At 39.0% G+C, this 14,419-nt stretch overlaps 1 protein-coding gene across 3 annotated transcripts in view; it reads right to left on the bottom strand.

The window, feature by feature from the left end:
• FARSB (phenylalanyl-tRNA synthetase subunit beta) overlaps window positions 1-13,563 on the bottom strand; it is a gene marked incomplete at its 5' end in the record, with an annotated part of 41,436 nt that extends 27,873 nt beyond the window's left edge. For all 3 annotated transcript variants that reach the window (XR_013957422.1, XM_080623312.1, XM_080623311.1), the window contains 13 exons: window positions 1,704-1,784; window positions 2,207-2,414; window positions 2,787-2,848; window positions 4,351-4,402; window positions 4,489-4,550; window positions 5,836-5,906; window positions 8,242-8,350; window positions 9,530-9,680; window positions 10,126-10,241; window positions 10,709-10,781; window positions 11,314-11,468; window positions 12,336-12,391; window positions 13,506-13,563. Coding sequence is in view for 2 of the 3 variants with exons in the window: in XM_080623312.1 (XP_080479438.1) it covers window positions 1,704-1,784; window positions 2,207-2,414; window positions 2,787-2,848; window positions 4,351-4,402; window positions 4,489-4,550; window positions 5,836-5,906; window positions 8,242-8,350; window positions 9,530-9,680; window positions 10,126-10,241; window positions 10,709-10,781; window positions 11,314-11,468; window positions 12,336-12,391; window positions 13,506-13,563 (1,254 nt within the window). The remainder of the gene's footprint in view (window positions 1-1,703; window positions 1,785-2,206; window positions 2,415-2,786; window positions 2,849-4,350; window positions 4,403-4,488; window positions 4,551-5,835; window positions 5,907-8,241; window positions 8,351-9,529; window positions 9,681-10,125; window positions 10,242-10,708; window positions 10,782-11,313; window positions 11,469-12,335; window positions 12,392-13,505) is intronic.
• Between the last annotated feature and the right edge of the window lie 856 nt (window positions 13,564-14,419).

The following is a 14,419-nucleotide window of genomic DNA, read 5'->3' as shown; positions in this document are numbered from 1 at the left end:
ATATACTGCATGATCTTACAGAATTTTGCTGTTGCAGTTCATAAAGGTCTTTGGTTGTAGTGATATAGGTGTGATGTATTCAATGTTTTTAAGCATATCATCTATATAGTGCTGAAAAAAATAATTATATTTACTAATGAATAAGGAAAATATAGAAAAGTCTGACCATGTTATACGTATTATTTCCTCAACATCGCTCTGGTACTACCGCAGGTAGTCTGAATATCTTTGTCAAATATTATCATTGCAGGAAGAAATATTAATAATTTTTCTGGTTACTTAAATGAGTTAATAACAAAATATTAAAACTTAAATATATTTATCAGATGTTAGAATTAGTTTAAATTTTTCTTTTGAAGCTCAATGGAAGTGTTAACATTTCATTAGGTCCATTTGTATTACCAATTCTGGTTGCAATCCCTGAACTTTTCAAATGCACGTGTTTTGGACTCTGCATCACTGGATATTAGAAACTTTTAGTAAGTTATCAAAAAATAATGTGATCAGACAACTATCTCTTAAAAGGTTGCGTACTTTCAGGAACATGTATTTCTGGCTCTCTAATAATTATGTTCAGGAAAAGGCTGGGAAATTTCAGAGAGGTTTTAATAGAATATATGATGGTAGCTCCCCATTTGCTAAAATGGCCACAGATTACACTATAAGGCAAAGGCTTTGCATGGATTTTGACCAGAAAGGATTCTCGAAAATTTATAGTGTATTTTCAATAGCTGACTATATCAGTCTCAGTGTGTGGACAGTTAATACCATGTACATTTGGAGGGCATGGGTGCATGTACTTGGTTTTATTTTTTTATTATTATTTTTGAATAGTAGATCTCTGATCCAGTTTAAAGCTATAGCAAAGAGGTATAGACAAGTGGCCATGACAAAGATGGTTTTTCCTACCGACCAATCTTGTTGCAAAATTTCAGTATTAGAAATCAAGCCAGCTGTTGGTACTGCAGTGGCACATGCTGCTGCAGAGTAAATGACCTAATTCTTGGTAAAAGACGACTGGCATGGTTGTAACAAATAATATGAATAGTACCAGTGCAAACAACAATTACTATATTTTTATTTGTTCCTCAATGGGGAAAAAAAAAAAAAAAAGCAAGCCTCTGGTGAAATTTACAGAGGTATTTGTGTCACCTTAGTGTGCAATATAACTTTTTTACAAGTATTTTTAAAATAAACTCTTTGAGTAACTACGTATCAGCTTCTTATCTAATGCAAGGAATCATGAGCAAGTGACAATACTAAAAAGAGACAACGAGAAACAGAGTAATCTCTAAACTGTTGTAATACCCACCAGAAAGTATTAAATTTCATGTTTGTTTTCCAGATTATCAAACTATAATGCATTTCACATCTGGTGATCAAAGTCTCAAGAGAGATTTGCTGTCTTACAAGTTTATCCTATCAAGTTAAACTAAAACCAGTACTTCAGCAGCTAATTTTGCCTCTATGTTTAGATAGTACATGCCACATTAACAGTGGCATTCAATTTCTCTGGCTTTAAAACTCACAAATATACTGTAAATCCAAAGGACTAGCAAACAATTGCCTGCCAAAATGGTAACAAGTACTGGCATATCTATACAACAACATATCCTCAGACCCTCTGACCATCCTCTGCAAGTTTTGGTTGCATCACTCTTCCAACATGCAAGTAAGAAAAATATTAAATCAATATAATATACCAGGGCAAAAGTGAGTGCTTCAGTGAATCCAGCAGCTGCCAAATCCAGTCTCAGAAGTTCGGTGAGCTTATTGAGGGGGAGCTAAAACGAAACAAAAAAGTTTTCAACTTCCACCTAAAAACATTTTCTGTTCTTTCCTGAGGTGATTTTGCTTGTTACACTATGGTGAATTCACCAGGGAGGTACTATGCTTGTGTGCTTAAAATTTATGAAAGCATCAGCCAGCTGCCTTTAGGCTTGCCTGAGGAAATGAATCTCCCAATTAGAGATTTAATACGGGCTCCCTATTTAAATCCTGTCTTTTTTCAAGTACCAGCAACCACTGGTCTTGGGCTTATTCAAATCAGTGGGGCATCTGTTTTGTATCCTACCCATGGTAAATACTTCTTAAGGCAAAGCATGTCAAAATATTTAATTCCTAGGTTCTGTTTTCCCCAAAGCCCTTCTGGCATGCACTAGTCATTTACTGACAACAGAGCGTTTATTTGAAGGGGCAATCTTACTTGATTAGCTATGGTGTACGTTTTCGGAATAGCCATCTGAATGTTGTTATAACCATAAGCTATTGCTGCATCTTCTACGATATCACATGCATGGATAATGTCCGCTCTGGTAGGAGGGATTTCAATCTCTATATTGTTCCCATTCCCTATGACGTGTGACTTCAAACACATCCTAGTCAGCAGCTTTGCAAGGCTTGATGGAGTTTCACTGAAACAAAACAAGAGAGTAGTAATTTTTGGATCTTGCACTGTACTGATTTTTCTGCTGCATTGTCTGAAAAACTCCAAGTACTGTGTGGACTGTACACAGACTTGGCATTTGATCAGAACCAGCTCAGACTCTGACTCTTGAGACAATCATTTTCTTTACTTCGTAACAGTTCTGTAAGGCCATAAAGAATCACTCACTTTCCTTGAAAAAAGGGGCAACAAATCTCACAGAGTTGATCTAATTACCCAAAATAACCCCTGAATTTTTTATAAAAATAATCACACAGTGTAAATAACTTTAAAACAAAGCAATGATTTCTAGTACCTTTTCCTCGATTAATGAAAACTGTTTTCATTTGCAATAACACACCTGATTCCTATTTTCTTGTTAATGAGTTCAGGTTTCACCTTCTCTTTTCGGTAAGCCAGTTCCTAAAAAGAAAGACAAAGCTTTTCAGCAAACACAATGCCTGTCATTCCTACCTAAGAGGATTCAATTTTGACATCTTAGTAATCTAGGTTCTTCTAATTATGCTAATAAAATGACATCCGTAGCAGACAAGTGTGGAATACAAGGCTAAACTGAGCATTTTAAAGTAACAGGATTCTTGAAAACATTACAGTATACAATGTAAAAGTTGTTCTCGGTTAAGCTAAGAGATTGAATGTGACACGAAATCCCTTTTACTGAAACTTCCAATAATTTCTGATATACGCAAGTAACAGAGTTGCTGAAAGTTTCTAGTGACCAGTTGATCCTAAGTCAAAGCCCTAAAGCAGTGGTGAATGGTCATGCATAAGATCTCGTGGTCTACTACAGATCAAATGACTTCTAGGAGGAAAAGGAAAGAAAACTTTCTATTTCCATACTGGTCACAGAAATATCTATTGGTATTTTACACAGAAAGTTTGCAATATATGTAAGGAAGTTATTTTGTATGTATTTACTTAGGTGTTTCTAAATGTCTAGACACACAAATGCTGAAAAACCTTAGTATCTAAAACTTTGGGGATGTTTTTTCTCTCTTTTATCTAAAGAAGCTACTTTGTTCATGGCAGAATTCTATGTCTTCCTTCTGTTGATTAAAGCTGACATTGCTAAAAGAAAAGCTGAAATACCACTAGAATAATTCTCAGTAAAAATAAGTTTCTTTCCCTTTAAACCAGAACTCTGTCTTCAGCTACTTTCAGGAAACAGGATGAATTGGTTTTTTTTATTCTTGTTAAAAGAACAAAAAAGTAAGACTCCACTAAAGCAAAGAGGCCTGCCTGGGACTGCATGCAAGCAAACCTGAGCTTGAAGTCAACATCCTCCCTTATAGACCTTTCACTTTATAGACTCCAAATATATGATGACTGAAAACTCCAGTATTACAAGGCTATTTTAACTGAAGGGCATTAAAGCTTTCAGATCTGATAAGTAAGTTATGGTGAGGCTGATTTCAGTTGTCCACTGGCTTAAGGCTAAAGGACCTCTTACTGCATTCAGTTTTCCTGATTTGGAACACATAGGTTTTAAAGGCTTCAGACACAGATTATGACCTTTGATTGCAATCTTTACTTGTTCCTGAAAAAGTTCCTATCACATGAACTCTAAACCACAACAGTGGTTGCCACTCGTAACTTTAAACCCTACCCTTCTTTTTGGAGTATCAAGTTATGTCAGTGATACTGTATTTTTAGCATTATCATAAATTAGTGGAGCTTCAGAATGAGTTTTCTAGGTAAGAGAAAGCTGCAGTTGGAGTTATTTTTCATGGGGCTAAAGAAGGCTCTGACTCACTAACACACAGATAGTGCCAAGCTGAGCTTCCACACTATACCTCAGAACCGGTATATACTGCCTCTGCAGAAAAAGAAGACAATGTCACTCTTACCAGACTTTGTATAAGTGAAAAAAAAAAGGATACTGAGATACATATCCCTATGCTTACCGGATAGATGTGGGTCTTCCCATTAGGATAAATGACTTCTACTGCTTCAACACTACGAGAGACAGAGAAATAGAAGTAAAAATGTTTTTAACACATGGCCTAAATGTAATGTCTCTCTGACTGGAGATTCATACTCACCTGAATGGCTTCTCACAATATTCACTAAACATCGTGACTATAATATCAAGAACAATTTTTGCCTACAAAATAATCACATAGAAATCTGTCATCTACTTGTGTTAGAATAGACAAAATATCTTAACAAAAACATGGGGTGAAAAGTCTTGTCTTGCAGTCTCTCATTCCATTCTATTTAACAACTAAAAACCAAAATCCTAGCAGTCTAGAATACTAGGTAACGTTTTTCTTTTGCTGCAGACAGTTATGCAAAAACTTTATATCTTTGGTTTTCAAGGTTCTGCAGCATTTATGTATCTTTCCTAAACTCCATTCTGAATATACATAGGGTCTTGAATACCAGATAGAACTGCATCTTCCCAACCTTCAGTCTAATTAGACATTTCACTGATGCTCAAGTGAAAATGTAGAGGCTGAGGGACTCTGTTGTTTAATACACTATCAAATAACCTGCACTATCTGCACTATCTTTTGTTTCACAGTTAATATTTTAAGATTTTCAGTGTAACAAACATAATAATGAAATTCAAACCAACTTCTCAATCTACAAGGGTTGTTTTTTTGATGCCTCGCAATATACTTCCCTTCATGTAAGCAGAACAGCATCATTTTTACTATCAAGGCAAGCAGCAGCAAGAAGCAGTTCTTTATTAGTTTGCTTAGAAGTCACTCTCCAACATGCTAATTTATTTACGTCATTAACATATTGTGTAGTAGGGTAAGTTAAAAGCGGTTTTGCTCTTAAGTGTCAAGATAGATGTTTTAGGGAAACTATCAATGAATGCACAACCTGTATTCAAGAACAGGCAATTATAACTGCTTAGGCTTTCATGCTTCAGATTTGAGTTACAGAATTTGCATATGGAAAGACTTCCATTTGACAATTATTTGCACAGCATCCCTGCTTGAAAAAGATAACTATGAACAAAAAGTGTTGTTTTCCTTCACACAGCCCAAATTTTCAGGAGACAAAGTGATTCTTTACAAAGAGTATTCTGGCAAAACAGGCAATCTTAAGTGAATTTTACTTTTTGAAGCCTTTCAGATTTAGAAAAAGTGCTCAGCAACAAAAAAAGCCCTGAATTTACTCAAGTTTCGCTCTCATACAGACTCAAAACTTAATGTTTTCAGTAAAAAGAAAATGTAATGAAAATACAACACTGCCTACAGAGCAAGCCTCAAATTGTGTTGAGGGAACTCCACACAGGCCTACAACTTATCCTGCCCTTTTGAAATGGGAGACTGGCTCCATAAACACCTGGCTATCATAGCTCTTGGTACTGAAGCCCTACCATCCAGAGGGAAAACAATATCAAAGCATATCAAAAGCAAGAAAGATTAATTTACCTTTGTGATATCTGTGCCTGTACATTCAATAAACACATTTTTTGTGTTTATACTTATTTTTGTATGATCTCCTAAAACATGTAAAGAAAACAAAATGTTAAAAAATGTTACCGCTTTTCTTGCAACAACACTGGTACTGACTCCTTTTGTGATTCAGAAAGATGACTGTCATCTTCTGCAGCTTAAAAAGCCACTGTCTATTGCACCAACATTCACAATTCTTACCAGAATAGCAGCTGTTTTTATTTTTAAATTTATGAAACAGAAAGAGGAAAGAGACAGACCAGACTCACATCGGGTTACGCTTTACACTGAAAAACACACAAATCTACAGATATCTCAGTATCCTGTTGAAAAACCAAACCAGCAGACTAGTGGCCATCTGCTGGTTGCAAACTGGTTCTGCACTTCCAGAGCACCTCGTCTTTCCCGGCTTTGAGTAAAACGTTTGCATTTGATGTGCGACGTGCATATGAAAGCAGCCTTGGACAGGAGTTAAATGCTTTTAAAAAGTGATTTAGACTGATGAATACCCACAGATACATCTCTGAATAACCTACATCTCTTGACGTTGCCTCCTGATACATTACGGGTTTGTCTAGATTAGTGATTCAGGTCCTAGTAAGGGTTCCTATTAGGCATGAATTTGTTCTGTGTCTGTACTTGGAGTCATTAGGATTAATGGGAGTCATGAGTCATTGAAGCACATCACTGATGCAGTCAAAGCTGTTTCTTGTCTGGAAGAAGGAAGTAGAACATACAACTTAGGGGCATCACCTAAAGTATCTCTCTTGCAAATTGGATGCAAAGTCCCGCAAGCAGTTGGCTCCCTACAAAAGTGAGGTTCAGTTAGTAAGCCACAAGCAATCTAGAGCACCTGTAGAGAAATCTGCCTCATACTGCCTGTTGGGTATGAATGTGCAGTACATACCTTGACTGGATTTCACTGCTGGTAAGCATACAGCTTGGACATACACAGTCCTAGAATTGTATGGGATCATGCCAAATCTAACCTCCTTGTCCTTCTCACCTTTCATTGAACCCCACAGGAGGCAAAGGGAAGCATGCTCTTGGATATACATGGACACTCTGGTTTCCTTTGTTTGACCCTGAGAAAGTCATTCAGCTTCTGTTTTCATTTCCTACCTGAGAAACTAGGTCACACTGAAAGTTAAGTGCACTGGAGATCTTAAGACTGAGACATCTTGCATGCCTTCCCCTTTGATGCTGCGCTGTACCTCTCTGCAGATGAAATATATTCAGTGTTTCTGGACTTACTTCAAAACAAATATAACCTTTCACTTAAATGCTTGTAGATAATCCAAAAAGCCAGTAGAGATGTTTACATTTCCTTATCTGTTTAAAGAGTACCTTTAAACTGGAAGCCTCTCTCAAATATTTAGAGCCTTAAATTAGAGACAGGTATTAAATTTAGCTCAACCTTTTAAATTGATAAAATGTAAGTATGCAATCTTATACATGGAACACTCCAAAACTGGACTGAGGCTAACAAAGAAGGATGAGACACAGTGGTTGATACCATCTTCCATTCAGAATAGCTATTCTTACTGGTCCCTGACACAGAGTTTGAGCTGCCTTTTAAGACTTGGGTTAGCTGTTTAAGATATGGATAAGACTGATTAGCAAAAAATACATCTCACTGCAGAGTTTATGTGTCAGTGTACAGGAAAGTTACTGATTCTTGATCTAAATATATAGGTATACTGAAATATCTTTGTTAAAGGAGTAATTCTTGCCATATCATTAATAGGCTTTAGTAACCATGGTTCTCAAAAATCATCCAGTTTCTTTTGCATTCAGAAGAAACCTATGTTTAGAAACAGTAAAAAAGTATAGACCAATTTATTCTTTTTAAGCCATTAAAGTCTTCTGGAATGACTTCTGTGATAGCAGAAGAAGCCATAAGAACTGGGTCACACTGCTGATAAATAAACTGGGCTTAAGACTTAGGTGAAAAGTTCCCTACCGTAACCACGTAACATGGAGTAAAGACTGTAACAGTTACCAGTTTACAAAATAATTTCTTACACGCTTCTTTTAGCTAAATGTCTGATGGACAATGTTTACACATGCAAAGAAAATGCTTTCCTAACAAAGGTTCCTGTCACAAGGAACCTTTCTTGAGTTCTAGAAGAGTATGAAGAGCTAAACGCAGGGGTTTGCAGGGGGACTCTTGATGAGGATGAGAAAAAAGGAACACCAGCAGCCAAGGGAGGGAGCAAAAAATTTGGCCGCATTTAAGCTGAAATAAGATTCTGTGAAATTATAGATGAAACAATTTTAAGAAGCCAGAATTAGCCTTACTTACATCAATGTTCCTGTAAGATACTCTAACTCACACAATAACCAGCAGCTATAGTATAAACTAGTTTTAAGTAATCTTACCATTGATGATTGGTGGCATGGACAAAACAACACCGTTGCTGTCATAAATGACAGGATAAAGTGGCTTGTTCTCAATTAGGTGTAAATAGTGCCGAAGGTGGCTGTCAGTCTGGAGAAACAAAGCACAACCTAAATTTCATGTTAGTTCACTTGTGTTACAGTCCTTTGCTGAGAGATTAATGGGAATTTTGAAAGAGTGAAGGATTGCCCTCAGAGCTAGGTACTTGACTAGCAAAAGCTGTTTGCTGTCAGAAGCAAGAAAACTTTGAAAAGAGAGAACTGGATTTTTTTTTTTTCTTCAGAAGTGTTAAAAATTATTCTTGAAGGATTCTCTCAAAGATGCACAGGCTGTGCTGTCAAAACCACAGCAGACTTTTAATTGCAAATCCATGGGCACACACCCTTACTTTATAGCAACTTTCTTCAAAAGTGACAAAAATTAGCACTACAATACTTTTAATTATAAATTGCCGAATACTGACATATTTATGCTTAAATTTGACTAAAAATTCACATCTGTTCCAACAATATAGCTATATACTGTACCAAAAGCATTGTTTACTTTCTTTCTGATACTCCTTGTTACCTAGCACTCTTACTCATCCTTAGTCAGACATCTCTTGAGAATTTATCTCTATGACCAGTATGTGTGCTCCAGAACGGCTGTATATTGTAATGACGGTGATAACAGTATTGTTTTCAATGCTGACATTTAGTGACACATGTAAACTTCATAAAATTAGACCTGATAGAACCTTTTCCTAGCATTTACCAGGTCTCCTCAGATACTGGGCCAAGAGCAGTGCCAGACTTGAGCCTTTTACACAGCTACACTTGCCTAACATATGGTTGTGCATATAATTCAACATCTTCCCCATGTAAATCGTCCAAATTAACATAACATTAAAAAAATCTGGTATTTTTTACCCCAAACTTTTGTCACTTTGTAGCCTATCTTACCAGTGTAGACAGATAAATACACAACTCTTTTACAGTATTAAGAGCATCACGAAGAATAGTCTTTGTGTTGATAAATCAGAGGGTTAATGTAACTATTCTAGTATTAGTGCTTAGCCACAAAACACCATAGTATATCTTTCATGAACAGTAAAGTATTACATGCATTTCTCATGAAGAAGCAAAATGTCAAATGTCCACTGGCTGAAGCTACAGAAGGCAACTGTTTTATTTGTAAGAACAACTCTTAACAACACGGATATGAGAGACGTTAAGCCTTGGAAATGTATCTTCCTGCATTAGTGCAACAAGTCTAAAAAATCCCACTTACCCTATAGAGATCCATAATCTGTGAAGCTCTGTACTCCTGAGATTGATTCAAGGGCTTGAATTTAATTTCAGAAGGAGCTTTAGCTGTGTAAGTAAATGGACCAGAGATAGTGTCCAAGTCATGGGTACCTATTGCTACTAATGCTCTTTTCCTATGAAGATGGAAGACAAAATAATGATTTTGTTAGTAATATCAGGAGTTCCTTTGAGATAGTATCTCAAGAGTCTATATACTCCAATGCACTCACAGAATTTACTGAAAAAGAAAAAGGGCAATTGTGAAAAGCCTTGAAAATTATTTTCAGAATAACATTTTAATAAATGGTAACAGCACAACAGTCAAAGACAAATCCAATGGGACTGTGGCAAAACACTTTTTCAACTGTTGTAGGAGCTGTAACAGCTATTTATGTTGACAAATATTGAGAGCAGGTGGAAACAGGCAGGGAACTTAGGAACGATTAAGAGAGCTGTTATAAAATATTTTCCTTAGCACAAATAAAAACATAAACATAATCCTCTCTGGAAAAGGGATGCGCAGTCTTAACATGATAAAATCATACACATGGACACTATACACTAATTTTAAGCACTAACCTGCAAATATTTTGGTGTAGTTTTTCTTGGAGGTCAATGAAACTATCATAACGTTCCTTGGTAAAAGTTATGTCACGAAGGACTGCAGCTACAGCATGAGGACGGACTTGGACAGTCTGCAGTTCACAACAGCAACACATTATAAAGTTCAAGCACACAGAATATACAAAACTAAAATGGATTAAATGTGCATTTTTCATCTGAAATCTTTTGTAAAGTAGTAATCAAAAAGAAAATTAATGGAAAGACATTAGAATCCCAAAGGGAAAAACAAACCAACCAACCCACTCCGGGTCTTGAGGGAGACTTCCAATATACTATGTAATGGCCCAGAAGGTCGATGCAATGTGAGCATCTGAAACTTTGATTTGATCTGCTACTAGGTTCACTCAAAATAATTTTTCTATTGTTCCATCCCCTTGGCTTCCTGAAATATAAATCCCAATAAGCAGATACATTTGTTTATCTCTGCTTTGCAAATACCATTTCCAGTCTCACTGCCCTCATTAAATTGGTACTGGTACCTATCTTGCTGGTTCAGAAACTCTCAATAAATTTACAAAGGTGCAGTAAACACTTTTACCTTTTCAGTGATAATCAGCTTCTGACCTTCACCCTCAGCTGGTATTATCTTTTCATATCTAGGGAGACTTATCCTAGAATAAAACCAGAAATAAGTCTGTAACTGAAAGAATGAATATTCCCCAAATGCAGGAAACTTCATAGTAATCTAGCAACAACTTTATGTTGAAACTTTCCTAGTAACGTTTCTTAGTATGTGAATTAGCTAACTGTTTAAAACTTGTTTTCTATGAGATGGTAAGCAAATTACTGAACTTGAGGGACTCAAGAAGATAAAGTCATAGCAGGAAAGTGAAATAAATGATTTGTTTTGGTATTTGTTACAGAGGATCACAAGGAAGTTCCTTTGCAGTTCTTTACAGAGGACAAGTCTCAAATGGAACTGCAGTAGAAAAATTTTTAGAACAGATCCAAACCTCCGTAACATTCTAGTCCAGTTTTTCAAAAATGTACAACAGAGTTTCTCCGAAGAAAAATTTGACAAATCTGATCTACACAAGATCGTACTCAAAATCCAAGCAAGTGGCAAGTTTGCTTATTGACCAGAAATGGAATCATATTCAAACAAATAACAAAATACACAAAAATCTCACAACACTGCATTACCTTTCTTTAAAGACCTGCAGTCCTCGAACCAACCCTTCGAGGCAAAGAAGATCATAACGGTTGGCAGGAACATCAATTTTATAGAGAACAGTATCAGATGCACCCTTTGCCCTGTCTTCACCTTTTTCTTTACTTATAATGTCTTTCTCAGATGTCTGAAATTAAGCAAAGATGTCTTTTTAACCTGAAATGTCTTAACATTGACAGGAGTGTTATAGTGAGATAATATAATAGGAAATTGTATAAACTGAAAGTTTAACAGTGTCATTTGGATTTATACAGCGAATGGACACACTGAATACCAGAAACGATGTAAAATCTAAAAATTTCTCAGATTCAGAGACTGTAATGCAGTATACCAAAAGGCAAATTCACTATTAGCATTTGTATTTTAACAAGAGGGATTATAGAAGCACCAGTCTCCAGGCTAGCAGACCCCAGTAGAGAACTGAGACCTTATTTTTGGCAACAGATCAGCAAATGACTTGTCATATCAAGTCTATTCTGAAATAAAGCATAGCACATGATGTTCAGATGTCTTTTGATAAACTTCATTAAAAGATCAATGAATTAAAATTAAAAAGAAAAATCAAAACAGGTTTACTTGAACAAAACTTACATGGATATAGTTCACAGGGCTCACAAGCTTTCACAAGTACAGAATCCAAATCAAAACTTTAAATATAATCTAGTTATAACTTAGGTAACAATGTCCAGGACAAATACATTTTTTTGGATATTGCACAGAAGAGTGCATGCAAAACAAAGCCTAACAGATCTTGTAAAATATGTTCAATACATGGTCTGTGGCCATAATACGCTGCTAAATAAAATAGGGCCAGAGACTGGTGACCTCCATGAAGTATACCAATATGCCTGCAATCTTTTTGTACATGCTAGAAGGCATCAACCAACACTGTGCCAGGGAATAAGTTGGAAATAATGCAGTACAAACTCTTAGCAAATATAAAAGCTGTCAGTACGCTACACCTACTAAAAAAAGGAATTAAAATGTTACTCACAATTTCATCAAGCTCCAAACCAAACTCAAAGCAAAGCTCATTAAATTCTTCATCAGCTACAAAGAAGGTGAATTTGGGTTAATAAGTAGACTTCAGACGTGTATCTTTTTCTTTGTTTTAAATGTTTTTAAACAAGATAATAGATGCTATTTTGGGAAAAAAAAAGAAAATTAGAAGTTTTAATTTGAAGATTTTTGCTTACATTTGCATCTGAGTAGCAGCTTCTTTAGTACATATTACATTTATTAACACATTATTCTTATAGTCACAGCAAGGGCTTCTGAACCTTAGAGGCTAGCTTCACTACTAGCTCCACAGCAGTTTGTCAGAGCAACTCTGGCCTGCACAGATAATGAACACAAGAGGTAGGAGCAGGACAGCTTCTGCCAGCAACTACTTTTTTAATTGATCAGCTTGTCATACAGAGGTTGCACCAAATGTGTCACAGCATGTGGGTAACACAATCCTAATCTGAAAGTGGAGGTTTGCATCTGTATGCTTTAAAAGCATACCAATTCCAGAACGGGCTAGACAAACTGCTGCATGTCCCTAAACAGTCTTTCAGCCAAGTAGTTCTTAAGTCACGTTTCTAAAGAGCTGGGAAAAAAGGATCGAATGAAAGCACGGTATTAACTGTTTGCTCTGTCTGCTCCCACTCTTCCCTCTGCTTTTTGGTTTAACCAGCTCCTAAAGCAGGCAGTGAAACTTCAACCAGAAACCGCGATTCGGAAACACCCAGTTCTGCTCTCCTGAGCGCTATGGACTCAAACAGCGTGCATGTGGGAAAACGGCTTAAGGGCCCAGGGAGAACACGTGGCCTTGCCTGGCCGTGGCCTCGGGAACAGCAGACGGCGAGGGAGCACACTGGCAGAGACACCGCTGTGTGTCTGCAGCCCAGGCTTCCCCTGGGGGTTAGTTCAGCTCCGTGGACACCGGGTAAGCACCGAACAAAGCGGTGCTGTCAGGGGGAGGCTACAATGCCCCATCATCGCCGCCCGTCAAGCGATTGCCTGGGCCGGGGCGGGCAGCCGGCGAAAGGCTGCTCAGCGGACCGCAGCCCAGCAACCGCGGTGACTAGAAGAAGCAGCCCGACAGGCCCGTGGCCGCTTCCTAAAGCACAACCGGAGGATCCCCGGCATGAGGCAGCCCGCGCAGGCCCGCACCACTCACTGTAAGTCCTGCCCAGAGCCTGGAACAGCAAGTCCCGCTTCACGCTGACAGTCGGCATGATGGCACGCCGCTCGACCGCACCGCGCCTGCGCCACGGCACGCCAGGCCCCCGCCACATCGCGCCTCCCGCCGCGCTGCCTGAAGGTCTCCCGCCGTTCCTCCAGCCAGCGCCCGCTGGACCCATCGCTCCCTAGCTTGGCGGTGCGCAGGCAGCCTGGCCGGGCTCTCGTAGAACCGGTGCGCCCGTCTCAGTTGCCTCAGGAGGAGACGGGCATCGCGCCGAGCACCGGCACTATGGTGGGCAGCTACTGCTGTGACATTACGCCGTTGCTGGGGAACCTCCGCTCCCTGTTAGAGGCGTCCGCTGGCGTGCGGCTCCCGATGAGGGAGGTCCGCGTTGAACGGGACCCGACGGGGAGACGGGCACAACCGGGGTGGCGCCTTGGCGCGTTTTGGGGTGGGTTCTCATCATAGTGGAGCTTTGTTTTTGTCATCTCGGTTACGGGCCGGGAGGCGGCTGTGCGTGTGCAGGGCAAGTTATAAGCGGCAGGGTTAATCCCCAGCGCCACGGGAGATGTAAGCTCTTGGTCAGTCTCCGTAAGCGCTTTCATTCTTAAGAGCCTTAAGCGCGAACGCATGCTGCGGGGCGACGCAAGGCAGGAACAGCGCTGGCCGCCCTGAGAAGAACAACTACCACAGTTTCTCACCGGTGTCCGCACTAATAAGGCCGCGGAGCCTTCGCCTCTGTTGCCCGGTGCCGTGTATTTGAACCGGAGGCAGGTGCGGCGCTCGTTACTCAGAGCTGCGGCTGTAGAAGCTGTGTCGGACGGCTTTGGGCGGGCAGCGCTGGGGCGGCCTCCTTCTCGTCCCCGCCTGCTGAGGCTGGGCCCGGACCCTGCTGCGGCGGCCGTGGG

The sequence above is a fragment of the Psittacula echo genome (assembly GCF_963264785.1).
Source record: "Psittacula echo genome assembly, chromosome: 7".
Lineage (NCBI taxonomy): Eukaryota > Metazoa > Chordata > Aves > Psittaciformes > Psittacidae > Psittacula > Psittacula echo.
Note: the sequence above shows the minus strand (reverse complement) of the source record. Positions and strands in the feature narration are given on the sequence as shown.